At 42.8% G+C, this 12,390-nt stretch overlaps 1 protein-coding gene across 1 annotated transcript; it reads left to right on the top strand.

The window, feature by feature from the left end:
* The first annotated feature begins 2,681 nt into the window (after positions 1–2,681).
* IDNK (IDNK gluconokinase) lies at positions 2,682–12,032 on the top strand. Its single transcript, XM_021534452.3, has 5 exons — positions 2,682–2,830; positions 2,940–2,970; positions 3,321–3,407; positions 6,963–7,006; positions 8,905–12,032. Exons 1-5 carry the CDS (start codon positions 2,790–2,792, stop codon positions 9,263–9,265), a joined length of 564 nt encoding a protein of 187 aa, XP_021390127.1. The 5' UTR covers positions 2,682–2,789; the 3' UTR covers positions 9,266–12,032.
* The last annotated feature ends 358 nt before the right edge of the window (positions 12,033–12,390 follow it).

The following is a 12,390-nucleotide window of genomic DNA, read 5'->3' as shown; positions in this document are numbered from 1 at the left end:
TTTGGATCTACAACTTAATTAAGCACATCTTAAATGCTTAACGAAAGTATACACAGTCTGATGCTGTTAAATCGGTCATTTGGCTGATTTCTATCCAGTCATCTCTCCAATTGACTACTAACATGAATTATAGCTACACAAATCAGATCAGCCACACAAGCAGAAAGTCTGAATGTAATTGCCTTCTTCACATTGCCTATAGGCTCTTGCAGAATTCAATCAGCTTTCTCCAGATCCTTTTCTTCTTCCTGCAGCAGCATCTGCAGAGCACACTGCTGCCTGTACAGTGCATGCAAACTCTGCCAGTGCATGCTCATGCTACGTTATCCTGGGATTGAGTAAAACAGAACCCCTGGCACAACTTCCTGTGTGAGAAAGGATATAAAATGGCTATTAGCTAACATCACACCAGTCTAACATGGCTCTTTTTGCAAAATGCAAGCATATGAATGATGAAAAGGTATCAAGTAGAGAAGCTTGTTAAAGCTGGTTACAACAAAAGCCATTGAGCATGCACTGTAGACAGGCTAGTCAGTTGCTCTTCATGTTAACAAAATTTGGGGATTTGTTGTGACAGAGCAATTAAAATTTCTAGTTCTAGGAATGTGCATAGGAATTGTGATGCTTCCAGGGTCAAAGTGACCACTGGTATTTTTGAGCTTGCTCATTTGGATGTCCCAGGAACCCTCATCCAAATTAAGCATTTTTCCCTGTGTCACAATTAATAAGCCAACAAATGGAGAAGATACATGCAAATTCAATTATTTTAGCACAATCATAAACTAATACAGCAAAATATGTATCCAGTTACATGGTGCCTTAAATATAATTGTAGTCTGTTAGTAATTTGAGAACTGGCCTGATTCAGTAATAGCTTAATAACATGGAAGGTTCCGGTCTTCATTAAGAATTTCTTAATAGGTATGTGAAATAGGCATCTGAAATCCCACATCTCCATTAAATGGTCAGAGATGGGCAACAATTAAAAAGAAAAAGATACATGTATCATTTATAATGTTATTTGGAGTGCCATGCAAAGGCACTAAATTTTCATTTAGAGAAGAGACTTAATATTCTGAGAATTTATTCCAAGGTTTGATTGGTGTAAAAAATATGAAGGGGGTATAGATTGTGCCCTCCTGAAGCCACCCTCACTGGCTGGAGAAGCTCTTACAGGTGTAGCAGATGCTTCTCCATTGCACAGGAAAACTTCAATGCTGGTCAGCAGCATCATTGCATTTGATCCTTGCAAAGCTTTAAAAATGTTGCTAGGTCACATGTGCATGATAATAGCAAGAATACTTGCTATTTAAGAGAATTTCCATAATTTTCCACAATCTTGCCCCTCTTCTCAGCTCTGATGAGGCCACATCTGGAGTGCCATGTTCAGTTCTAGGCTTCACAGAGCAAGACTCATGGAGATCCTGGAGCAGATCCAGCAAATGGCTACAAAGATGACTGAGGGACTAGATCATTCTTATGGGGAAAGGCTGAGGGACCTGGGCCTATTCAGCCTCTAAAAAAGACAACTGAGAGGGGATGTCATCAATGTTTATCAGGATCTGAAAGGAGGGTATCAAGAGGTTGGATCCAGGTTCTGCTCAGTGGTGCTGAGCAATAGGACACAGGCAGTCAGCACAGACTGAAACACAGGAAGGTCCAGTCGAACATCAGGAAGCACTTCATTACTGCAAAGGTGAGCAAGCAGTGGAACATGTTGCCCAGAGAGGTTGTGGAGTCTCCCTCACTGGAGATACTCAAAAGCCGCCTGGACAGAATCCTAACGTGCTTTACAGGGTCCTGCCTGAGCTGGGGTGTTGAACTAGACGACCCTATCAGTTCTTCCCAATCTTCCTACCAAGTAATTCAGTAATTTAGAAGTATGACTGGATCAATGCTTTAAGAAATACTAAAATGGAGTTAGTCACGGCATGGCTGATGCCTTAATTAAATTTTAAAGGCAGACCTTTATCACCAAAGGGTAATACAGAATTCAAAAGGTATCATGCACTGCATGATAACATGCACTGCAGAAATTATTGTTTCTATTAAATTCGCCTGTGCTGCTGAGGCTGCAAAAGGTGAATACCGTGCTAGGAACCGCTGGAAGAGAAGCGCCCGACCAGACTGAAAAGCCTGAGACAAAGAGGGTTCGGGAGATGATCAGGTAACTTCAGCACAAGGAGCGACTACGGGGACAGAGAGCGGGGGACACGACACGGGTGTCTCGGCTCCCACGGAGGGGGAGCGGGCGGTCCTGGGAGCCCGCGGGGCGGCGGCGGCGGGGCAGGAGGAGGAGGCGGCGGGGCAGGAGGAGGAGGCGGCGGGGCAGGAGGCGGCGGCGGGGCAGGAGGAGGAGGCGGCGGGGCAGGAGGAGGAGGCGGCGGGGCAGGAGGCGGCGGCGGGGCAGGAGGAGGCGGGGCAGGAGGAGGAGGCGGCGGGGCAGGAGGAGGAGGCGGCGGGGCAGGAGGAGGAGGCGGCGGGGCAGGAGGAGGAGGCGGCGGGGCAGGAGGCGGCGGCGGGGCAGGAGGCGGCGGCGGGGCAGGAGGAGGAGGCGGCGGGGCAGGAGGAGGAGGCGGCGGGGCAGGAGGCGGCGGCGGGGCAGGAGGCGGCGGGGCAGGAGGAGGAGGGGGCGGGGCAGGAGGCGGCGGGGCAGGAGGAGGAGGCGACGGGGCAGGAGGCGGCGGGGCAGGAGGCGGCGGCGGGGCCGCTCCCGCACGGCCGGCCGGGGCCGCCCCGCTCCCGCCTCCGCAGCAGAGGCCGAGGGCAGCGGCGGAGCGCCGGGCGCCATGGTGCTGCTGGTGGTGATGGGCGTCAGCGGCTCCGGGAAGTAGGTGCCGGGGGCAGGCGGGGCGGGCACGGCGGCGCTGCCGGAGCCCCGCGGTGCGGGCGCGGATCCGGGTCCGGGTGCTTAATCGGCCCTTTCTGCTTCCCCGCAGGAGCACGGTCGGGTCGCGGCTGGCAGAGAAGGTAGGAGGCGTGCCGGGCGGGCAGGCAGCTCCCTGCGCCGGGCCGACCGCCCCGCCGCGCTGCTGCTCCCCGAGCCGGGTCTGGCTGGTGCCGTGTCGCCGGCACGGGCTTCGGCTCAGGGCAACAGCTGTTGCTGCTACCAAGCTGCCTTAGTTGTTTTTGTTGGGGTTTTTTTGGTTGATTGGTTGGTTGATTGGATTTTTTTCCTAATCATCATGCTATAAACGGTGATTCATACTGTGGTGCAAGAAGCCTGTAATTTCTTAGGTGTTGTCTTTGTAAATAATGAAGTCATTGTTGCCTCACCTGACATAGCTGAATGACCCATAACTATTTTATTATTTTCTTAGTTGGGATGGAAATTCTATGATGCAGACGATTACCATCCTCTAGAGAATAAGAAGAAAATGGAACAAGGGATACCACTAAATGATGAGGTACCTTGAATAAGCCCTGAAAAAAACTGTTGTCCACACATTTCTCTCTGTAATTTCATGCACATCTTGTTGAAATAGACTATAGTTTACTACATAGACTAATCTGACTGTAAACACAGGTCTGGATTTGCTAAGGTGAGGGAGGCTTCTTGTGTCAAAAAAAGATTCTGCATAAAAAAAGTAGTTTATCAAATGCTTGTCAGCTCGCAAGTGGTACGCTGCTGCTTCAGGATTTGTGAGAAATCTCCCCCTCTACAGTCCACACACAGAGTTGCAGTTTTGGATTTAAATCACAGAATCTTAGAATATACTGAGTTGGAAGGGACCCACAAGAACCACAGAATCTATCTTATGGTCCTGCACAAAACAACTCCAAAAATTTGTTACCCTCTCTCAAACCACTTTTCATAATTTGTCACCAATTGTGGTTAACTTGGGAGGTCCCAGACAACTAGAGGTTGGCCAATGTGGCCCATCTACAGGAAGGGTTGGGAGGAGGATCCAGGGAACCTGTAAGTCTGGCCTCAGTATCAGGGAAGGTTATGGAACAGATTGAGTACATCACATGGCATGTGCAGGACAACCACTGCATCAGGCCCAGCCAGCAGGGATTTGTGAAAGGTAACTTTACATCCTTCTATACCCAGGTGAACTAGTGGATGAGGGAAATGCTGTCGATACAGTCTGCCTGGACTTTAGTAAAGCCTTTTATGCCATTTCCCAAAGCATCCTCCTAGAGAAACTGGCTTTTATGTCTAGGATGAGTGCACTGTTCACTGGTTAAGAAGTGGCTGGATTGTCTGGCCTAGAGGCTGTTGGTGAATGGAGCTACAGGCATCAGCATCACAGCCAATAACATCTTTATTAATGATATGGAGGGGATTGACTGCATTCAGTAAGTCTGCAGGAAAGCTCTGCAGAGGGGTCCAGACAGGCTGGATCAATGGGCTGGATCAATAGGTTTCAATACGGTGAAGTGCCAGGTCCTGCCCTTGAGTCACAACAGCCCCAGGCAGGACTACAGGCTTGGGGCAGAGAGGCTAGAGAGCTGTCCAGCAGAAAAGGGCCTGGGAGTGCTGGTCGGCAGCAGGTGAACATGAGTCAGCACACGCTCAGGTGGCCAAGAAGGCCAGTGGCATCCTGGCCTCTATTAGCAATAGTGTGGCTAGCAAAACCAGGGCAGTGATTGTCCCCCTGTACCTGTGTCTCACAGTGGTGAGGCTACACCTTGAGTGCTGTGTCCAGGTCTGGACCTCTTAATTCAGGAAGGACATTGAGGTGCTGGAGTCAGTCCGGAGAAGGGCAAAGGAGCTGGTGAAGGGTCTGGAATATAAGTCCTGTGTGGAGCAGATGAGGGAGGTAGCGGTGTTTTTATCCTGGAGAAAAGGAGGCTCAAGGGACACCTTATCAATCTACAATTACCAGAAAGGTGGTGAGATGGGAATCAGCTTCTTCTTCCAGGTAACAAGGAATAGCACTAGGGAAAACGGTCTCAGGTTGTGCTAGGGGAGGTTCAAGTTGAGTATTAGGAAAAATGTCATCACTGAAAGGGTGGCTAAGCATTAGAATTAGCTGCTTAATAATATGGTGTAGTCACCATTCCTAGAAGTGTGTAAAAAAACAAGTAGACAATTGGTTACAAGCTATGGTTTAATTAGCAGGGTGGTATTGAGTCAAAGTTGGACTTGATGATCCTCAAGATCTTTTCCAAGCCCAATGCTACCATTATTCTGAATTGCAGCATGTGCCTGAGAGTGCTGACTGAATGCTTTGGAACTCTGTCAGGTTGGTGCTGTGACCACTTACCTTGGAAGCCTGTTCAGTGCTCAACCACCTTCTGAGGTGGAGCCTTTTTCTAATACCTAATGTTAACCTCCCCTGACACAACTTCAGGCCATTCCCTGGCAATCAGTGGATCACCACAGAGAAGAGATCAGTGCCTGCCCCTCCTCCTCCTCTCACAGCAAGTTGTAACTGCAATGAGGTCTGTCCTCAGTCTTCTGTTCTGCAGGCAGAACAAATCAAGCGCCTCAGCCACTCCTCATACAGCTTCCCCTCAAGGCCCTCCTTTGGATGTTGGATGCTCTCTAATATATTTTTATTCTTATTATATTGTGGTGCCCAAAACTGCACACAGGACTCAAAGTGAGGCTGGCCCAGTGCAGAGCAGAGTAGGACAATCCCATCCCTTGATGGGCTGGCAATGCTTGAAGTACTAGTAGCATAATGGTACAGCTTGAAAAAAAGGATTTTTCCATTTGCTATCAATTAGGACAGTAGTTTTACAGTTAAAGCCACTTTTACTGTAAAGAATCAGGAAAAATTAAAAAAGTTAATGTCCACAACGTCTAGAGAAATATACACTTATGACTGTAGATAAAGAGTCTTAAACAAAGAATATAAACTAAACAATCCCAGTGAACACATGAAATCAATCTAAAAGCATATGGAGCCTAGAAACAGGGCAAGATGCAGTAATATGATATTTTGAAAAAGACTTTAAGAATCTAGGTGTAATAGAAAAACTTTGCAAAGCTTCTACCCTTTTTCCTTTTTTTTTTTTTTTGGCAAGGCTTCACTATTTTTTTTCTTTTGGTCCCTCAAATCTTTTGGGAGATGTCCTTAGCCAATTTAAACTGAAAAAAATATTCTAGATTCTGGTTAAAAACTTAAATCTTTCACTAGTGGTTGGAAGCGTGTAAGTTGTCTGTAGCAGCATTATACACTTGAATGACTAAACCACTGGTGTCTGGTGCTCAGCAAGAGGAAAGCATCTCTTCTGAAAAACGAGAGGTGCAAAATTGTGAGGGCCTTCTTGAATGCCTAGGGGAAGTTACTGTGTAATGAGAGCAGCAAAAAATTGTTGCATTTATTTGCTCATGTTATCATTTGTTGTGTTCACCCAGCAGTAACAGCATTGAAACATTAGGTGGGAGCAGCTATTTAGTGCTCATTAGGTATGACTGAAGTTTGCAGCAGCTTAAAATTTCATATTAAGTATCTGATTGATCACTTGTGTTTGCCTAAGTAATGGGCAAAAGTTTTGAGGAATTGTAGTTGTGGTTACATTTGTTTGTGAGCGCTACTGACATAATTATTGCAGATAACTAAATTTAGATCTGTCTGTTACTGAAACTTCAACTTGGATGCAAAATGGGAATGGGATGTGTGTATGACACTATATCAGGGAAAAGAAATAACTCCAGCTGTACATTTGAATAGTATAATAGAAGCAAGAGATAAGTTGACTGTCCTTCAGAGGGTTTACAAGGTGCATGCTGCATTTGCATACATATTACTTCCATCATATACTTGTAGGGACCTGTAATATAAAAAGTATTATTCCACTAAAAGCATCCTATTCATAATGTGCCTAGCACATCTTATTAGCCTTCAGGCAGTGGGAGCATATCTATGTAGGAAGAGAGAGATTCAAAACTGAACTTACTGTACAATTTAATACTAATATTTACCTCTAGTCAAATATCTGACATGCTAGAAGCAATTGTTTCAAATTAATTTCTGAAGAATTTAACTAACTTGTTTTCTTTCTAGGACAGGATTCCTTGGCTTTGTGCATTGCATGATATACTAAGGAGGTAAGAAAATATTTAGTTTTTAGATGTTTTAGCTAAAGACAGAAGTACCAGAAGTGTTTTCCCCACTGCATTGCAAAGCAGAAATGTAAGTGGTATTGTAAAGAAATTCTGCAGATCATAAAATCATTCTATTTTTACTAATCTAAACTATCATGGTAATTGCTGATGGTGAGCTAATCCCTGAGAAATAAAGTGGGAAATTGCTACCAATGATGGTTGTTTTTTCTACTATCTGTGTAAAAATAATCTCAAGGATCCAGTTTATTAATAAGCCTTATGTTAGGTACTTACAAAGAACATAACCACAAAATACACCAATAACAATAGTAGGATTAAATACTGTTATTTTTAATAAGTTACTGTGTCAAGTAAGTTTGACATTGTTTGTTTGCTTGAGTGTACTCTGCTAATTTGCAGATGACATCAAAATGGGAGGAGTAACTGAGGCAGAGGGACCTTGAAAGGCTGTAGAAACAAATTGGTAGGAACCTTTTAAAAATTCAAATCCTGTCCCTGGGAAGGAACAACCCCAAGCACTGGTACGGACACTGAGGGGCACTCAGCTGGAAAGCAGCAGAAAATGGCCTGAGGGAGCTGTGGTGGATGGCCCCAGTTGGATATATGCCAGCAATGTGCTCTTCTGGCAAGGGAGGCCAGCAAAATACTGAATCCTGGGCTATATTAGACCATGTATTGCCAGCAGATCAAAGGAGATGATCCTTCCCTCCCCTTTTTCACTGGTGAGGCCACACCTGAACTGCTGTGTCAGTTCGGGCTCCTCATTATGAGAGGCATGGACATACTGGAGAGCATCCAGCAATGATGAAGGGACTGAAGTGTGTCCTAAAAAGGAAAAGGTTGGGAGGGCAGGGACTGTTTAGCCAGGCTTTACACTTGCTTGTGCACATTAGGTGAGCATACCTCATTTCTCACGGAGAAATTTGTCTGGGTTGATTTGCTGGATCCATTGCTTCGGTTATGTGATAGCTCAATGCACTGCCCAGCTCTGTAAACTTCACAAAATCAACTATATTTTTAAAAAAGCCTAATGCCAATGTTTAATTATAAGTAGCTGAGGCTGTCACTAGGTGATAATGGTAGGTATTAGAACTTCTTACTTCCCTTTGAACCAAAATCTGATAACCATACAATGATTTTTAAATAGGTGTCTACCTGATATTAATTTTATTACAAAATATATTTTCTCAGGCAGGAATTTTATTCACTCATCATAGAGACAGCCAATTCTGGATTTGCTTTTTGGTGGAACAGACACATCCAGAGTTAAATGCTTTATTTAAAGAAACCTTGTCAGCAGAAAATACGTATGCAACACATTCACTGAACTGCAATCCCTTGATTAAGCTGAAGTGAGTATAGATGCAATGCTACCAATGAGTTGCAGGAAACATAAATTACAGTTAAATCTGAGACAGTGACAGCAGGTGTTGAAAATATTGTGTATTTAAGAACAGTGGTCTGTATTGCTTATCAGCCCCTTACCCTTAGAGAGAACAGTATAGTAATTTTATAGACAAGGGACAGGTGTTTCTATGGATATTTAGTTCCTGTTCTCAGTAATTAATGAAATGAGCTTGACACTTCCTTGTGCTAGAATTGAATTTAATTTAGGAAAGAATGGTAGCTAATAAAGGTCCCTAAGACTGAGATTTTACCAGAAGGCTGGCTAGCTTGGCCTCACTTTCAAATCACATCTTTACTTGGACTGGAAATTTGGTTTCAAAATCCTGTCAAAATCACTGTCAAAATGCTTCTACTCCCATGGCTGACCTTCTTGAGGAGCTAGGGCATATCTGCCTTGTTCAGCAGAACTAACAAGCCATTTTTGTTATACTACATGTAGATATGTAAAGGTTTTTGTATTTTTTTTTTTATAGAGAAGACACATCTAGACAAGATACAATTCTGGCTTGTTCTGCACTGAAGAAGATGTACAGGCGTGTGTTAATTGGTGGAACATCTGCAATTGAAAGCAACCAGACAGAGCAACCAGGAGACAACCCAGCACTGAAGATCCTCTTTGTTCATTTGGATGGACCTAAGGACATCATTGCTGGGCGCCTGAAGAAGCGGAAAGGTCATTTTATGCCACTAGAACTTCTCCAGTCTCAGTTTGATACTCTAGAGCCACCCAGTGCACCAGAAAACTTCATTACTGTCAGTATAGAAAAATCTCTCCCAGAAATACTGCTACAGATTGAGAGTGCCATTCTTCAGGGTGAGGCTTTGCCAGAGTAATTTTCTGAATGACACATACAGAAATTCCCTGAAGGATAGCAAGGCTATGAGACAGGATTTTAATTATTAAATTGATTATTAAATCAAACCAACTTATTTTTAAGAGCTGGTTTACTACTCATTTTTTTAATCATGGCTCTGTAAGACATACAAGATGTAATTTGCAAAAACTGTTAACTTTTCAAGCCCTTCACTCTCCTTTTAGTAAGAACCTGCTTTTGAGGATCCTGGCAAAGATCACACAGAACAATTTATTTTCTAAATTTTAATATTTACTCTGTCAGACACTGAGATGGGCATATCTGCTATTACAAGATTAAATAACTTACAGCTTTCTTAAAAATAACACCATTTTCCTAGAAGAGGCAGGAACATGCATGATGAAGTTCCATACATGACACTATTCCTGTCTCACTGCTGGATTTTCATCAAGTTGTAGGTTCTGTGTTTGTATCCTTGTTGACCTCACCAGAGCACTTATGACTACATGAGAACTTTCCTGATCTCTTACTGTATGCATTGGCCACCAAGCTGAAAAATGTGAGAAAAGAAAAAGGTAGTGGTGACGATGCAATATACAAAATTTAATTGAATGAAAAGCTTTAGAAATACAGCTTAAGTGGCATCATACTGACTCTGAACTTAGAGCTTTCATGTACAAATGTACACACTGCAGCCAAGTGTGAGTCAACCAGTGATTTAAGGTATTGAATGCAAGGTTGAGAGACATCTCCTTATTTTTGAAAACTTTTTACAGTTGGACCTTTTCCTTCACTTCCCAGTGCTGGTGGGTACCTCAGTGCATGTCAATGCAATTGCTTTAAAGCTTTTGATCAAACTATTCCTAATATGTATTTTTCTCATCTTCTTTGATGAAGATTAGAAGAAAATTCCAAATACCCAATCAGTCACTTAGCTCAGAGAATTTAAAGTCCTTTTTTACCACCAAGGTATTTTTCAAAAAGTACTTCATGTCATGTCATGCCTTTTCAGCTTAATGTTATAAAAACTCCAGATAGTTTCTGAAGTTTTTATTAGTCAGAAAGATTTGAGTCTTGTCCAAATGGAGACATCTCCATGTGCTGTCACACATGGATTATTTTTATTGTGTCATGCTTTTTTTTTTTTTTTTTTTTTTTATCCCTGGGGTATAGATGAACTCTCGTAGAAGAGTACCTCATGTTCAAAAGCATCTTTAGGGCAATTTTTACCTGGGTAAGTAGTTGAAAAACATTAGTCATGGTTCTCACTATGAAAATAGTAAGGGCTTTGTGGTTTAATAGACAAACTACTGTGCTTAAATTAGTGCAATAAATGGGCGTTATCTTACTGAAAGCAGCAATTTTTAGACACTGAGTTGGGATTTTAGGCATTAACCTACCCAGACATGGTGTGTTCCTGTGACCTGAAGCGAGAATACCAAGCAGTTACCAGTTTCAGTCTACTGCAGGGTGCAAGCTGAAGATATAGAAGCAAAGTTAAGTAAGTGCAAGAGACAGGGATGTCTGTATGCTTAATACCCTCAAATTTCAGAGACCCCTTCAGATCAAGTGACTTGTCAGACCTGTACAAATTTTGTAGCTATGAAAATCACAGATACAGCACCCTCCTGTGACACCTCTGCTGTTAATGAGGTCTTCATCTTTTCCAATACACCATTTTACAAACAGTTGACTAATGTACCCATTAAAAAATACATACAATAAATACAATACACAATAAAGCCAGAACAGGACACTCTACAGCAGTTGCATCCTGTCACACACAGATACAAACAGACCTTCAATTATTTTTTTTTTAAGTGTGAGTTCTGAGAAGACCAAACTAATTTTCAGACCCACTTGTCCGCACTTACAGAATACTCTCAAAGTGGTTTCACCACTTTCACCACCAACAAAATAATTGTACTCAGCAGTTAAAAATAATTCTCCTTCAGAGAGTCTTATGTAAGTAGCTTGGATTTTGGAAGGCTTCTAAAACAAAGTTCATACTTACAGGCAGTTCAGCTTCTTCAAATCAGGTCAGGGTATTTCTTAGTCTTTGTTCCTATGTTGGGAATATTTCCTTCCCTTACCCTTTTAATAGATTTACATTTTGCTTTTACTTAAAAGATGCTGCAAAGAAGGTTGTTGTCAACCTAATCAGTTGCTTGTTACCTGCTATTCTGAAAGATAACAAAGCATTTTTTCTGTTCAGTTATGTTCTGTGCATTACAAATTAATAGATTTAACATGAATTATTGCATTACTAAGCACATAAAACTACTCTCAGATTTTATCAAGCTGTGCATGTGTGCAGTGGAAGAAAAAGGGAGCAGAACAATACCTGCCCAAACACAACATTTACATTCTACAACATTTAATTTACTTGAGTTTGGTTTCATTTGGTCTTTTTGTTATGAGGGAATATTTTTTGGGTTTTATGTTGTTTTTAAACTAACACCACTATTCTAGGGATGTCATATTCACGTTAGTTGGGCAGGCTATTAATATTTAGCACAGCTTATCTGGATGCCAGTGCTCTGTGTGTATTTTGAAATGTATTTAGGAAATGCAGCAAAAACCAAGAAGGAAACACCTGGAGTTAGAAATTGCTTTCTCTATCTCTAAGCACAAAATATCTATGCAAGATACATGCACTATACATCCTCATGACTTTATGCTAAGCACAATTAGTAGCATGCTGTGTAAATACTGTACCTACTACAGCATAAACATTTTTCAGTGCTAAAATGAGGAAATAAAAATGAAATGCTATCAATCCCAAACTGTGCAAGTTATCTATACAGGCAAAAGCTGCCTGCCACCTTAACTATAAAGTGATATGTTTTGGGTCTTTTTATTAATATAATTTATTTTATTTTGCCAGGTTGTGGTAATTGGGGAAGGGGGGTGGCTACAGGGGTGGCTTCTGTGAGAAGCTGCTGGAAACTTCCTCCACCCCCTATAGCACCAATCCCAGCTGGCTCTCAGACAGACGGGGATTGCTGCCAAGGCTGGGCCAATCAGAAATGGTGGTAATGCTCCTGTGAAAACAGATTTAAGAAGGAGGGGGGGAATATGATTGCATAGATGTAACTGCAGCCAGAAAAGAACGGGGTGAGAACACATGAGAGGAACAACTCT

Source organism: Lonchura striata, chromosome Z (assembly GCF_050655825.1).
Source record: "Lonchura striata isolate lonStrDom1 chromosome Z, ASM5065582v1, whole genome shotgun sequence".
In the NCBI taxonomy this organism is placed as follows: Eukaryota; Metazoa; Chordata; class Aves; order Passeriformes; family Estrildidae; genus Lonchura; species Lonchura striata.
Note: the sequence above shows the minus strand (reverse complement) of the source record. Positions and strands in the feature narration are given on the sequence as shown.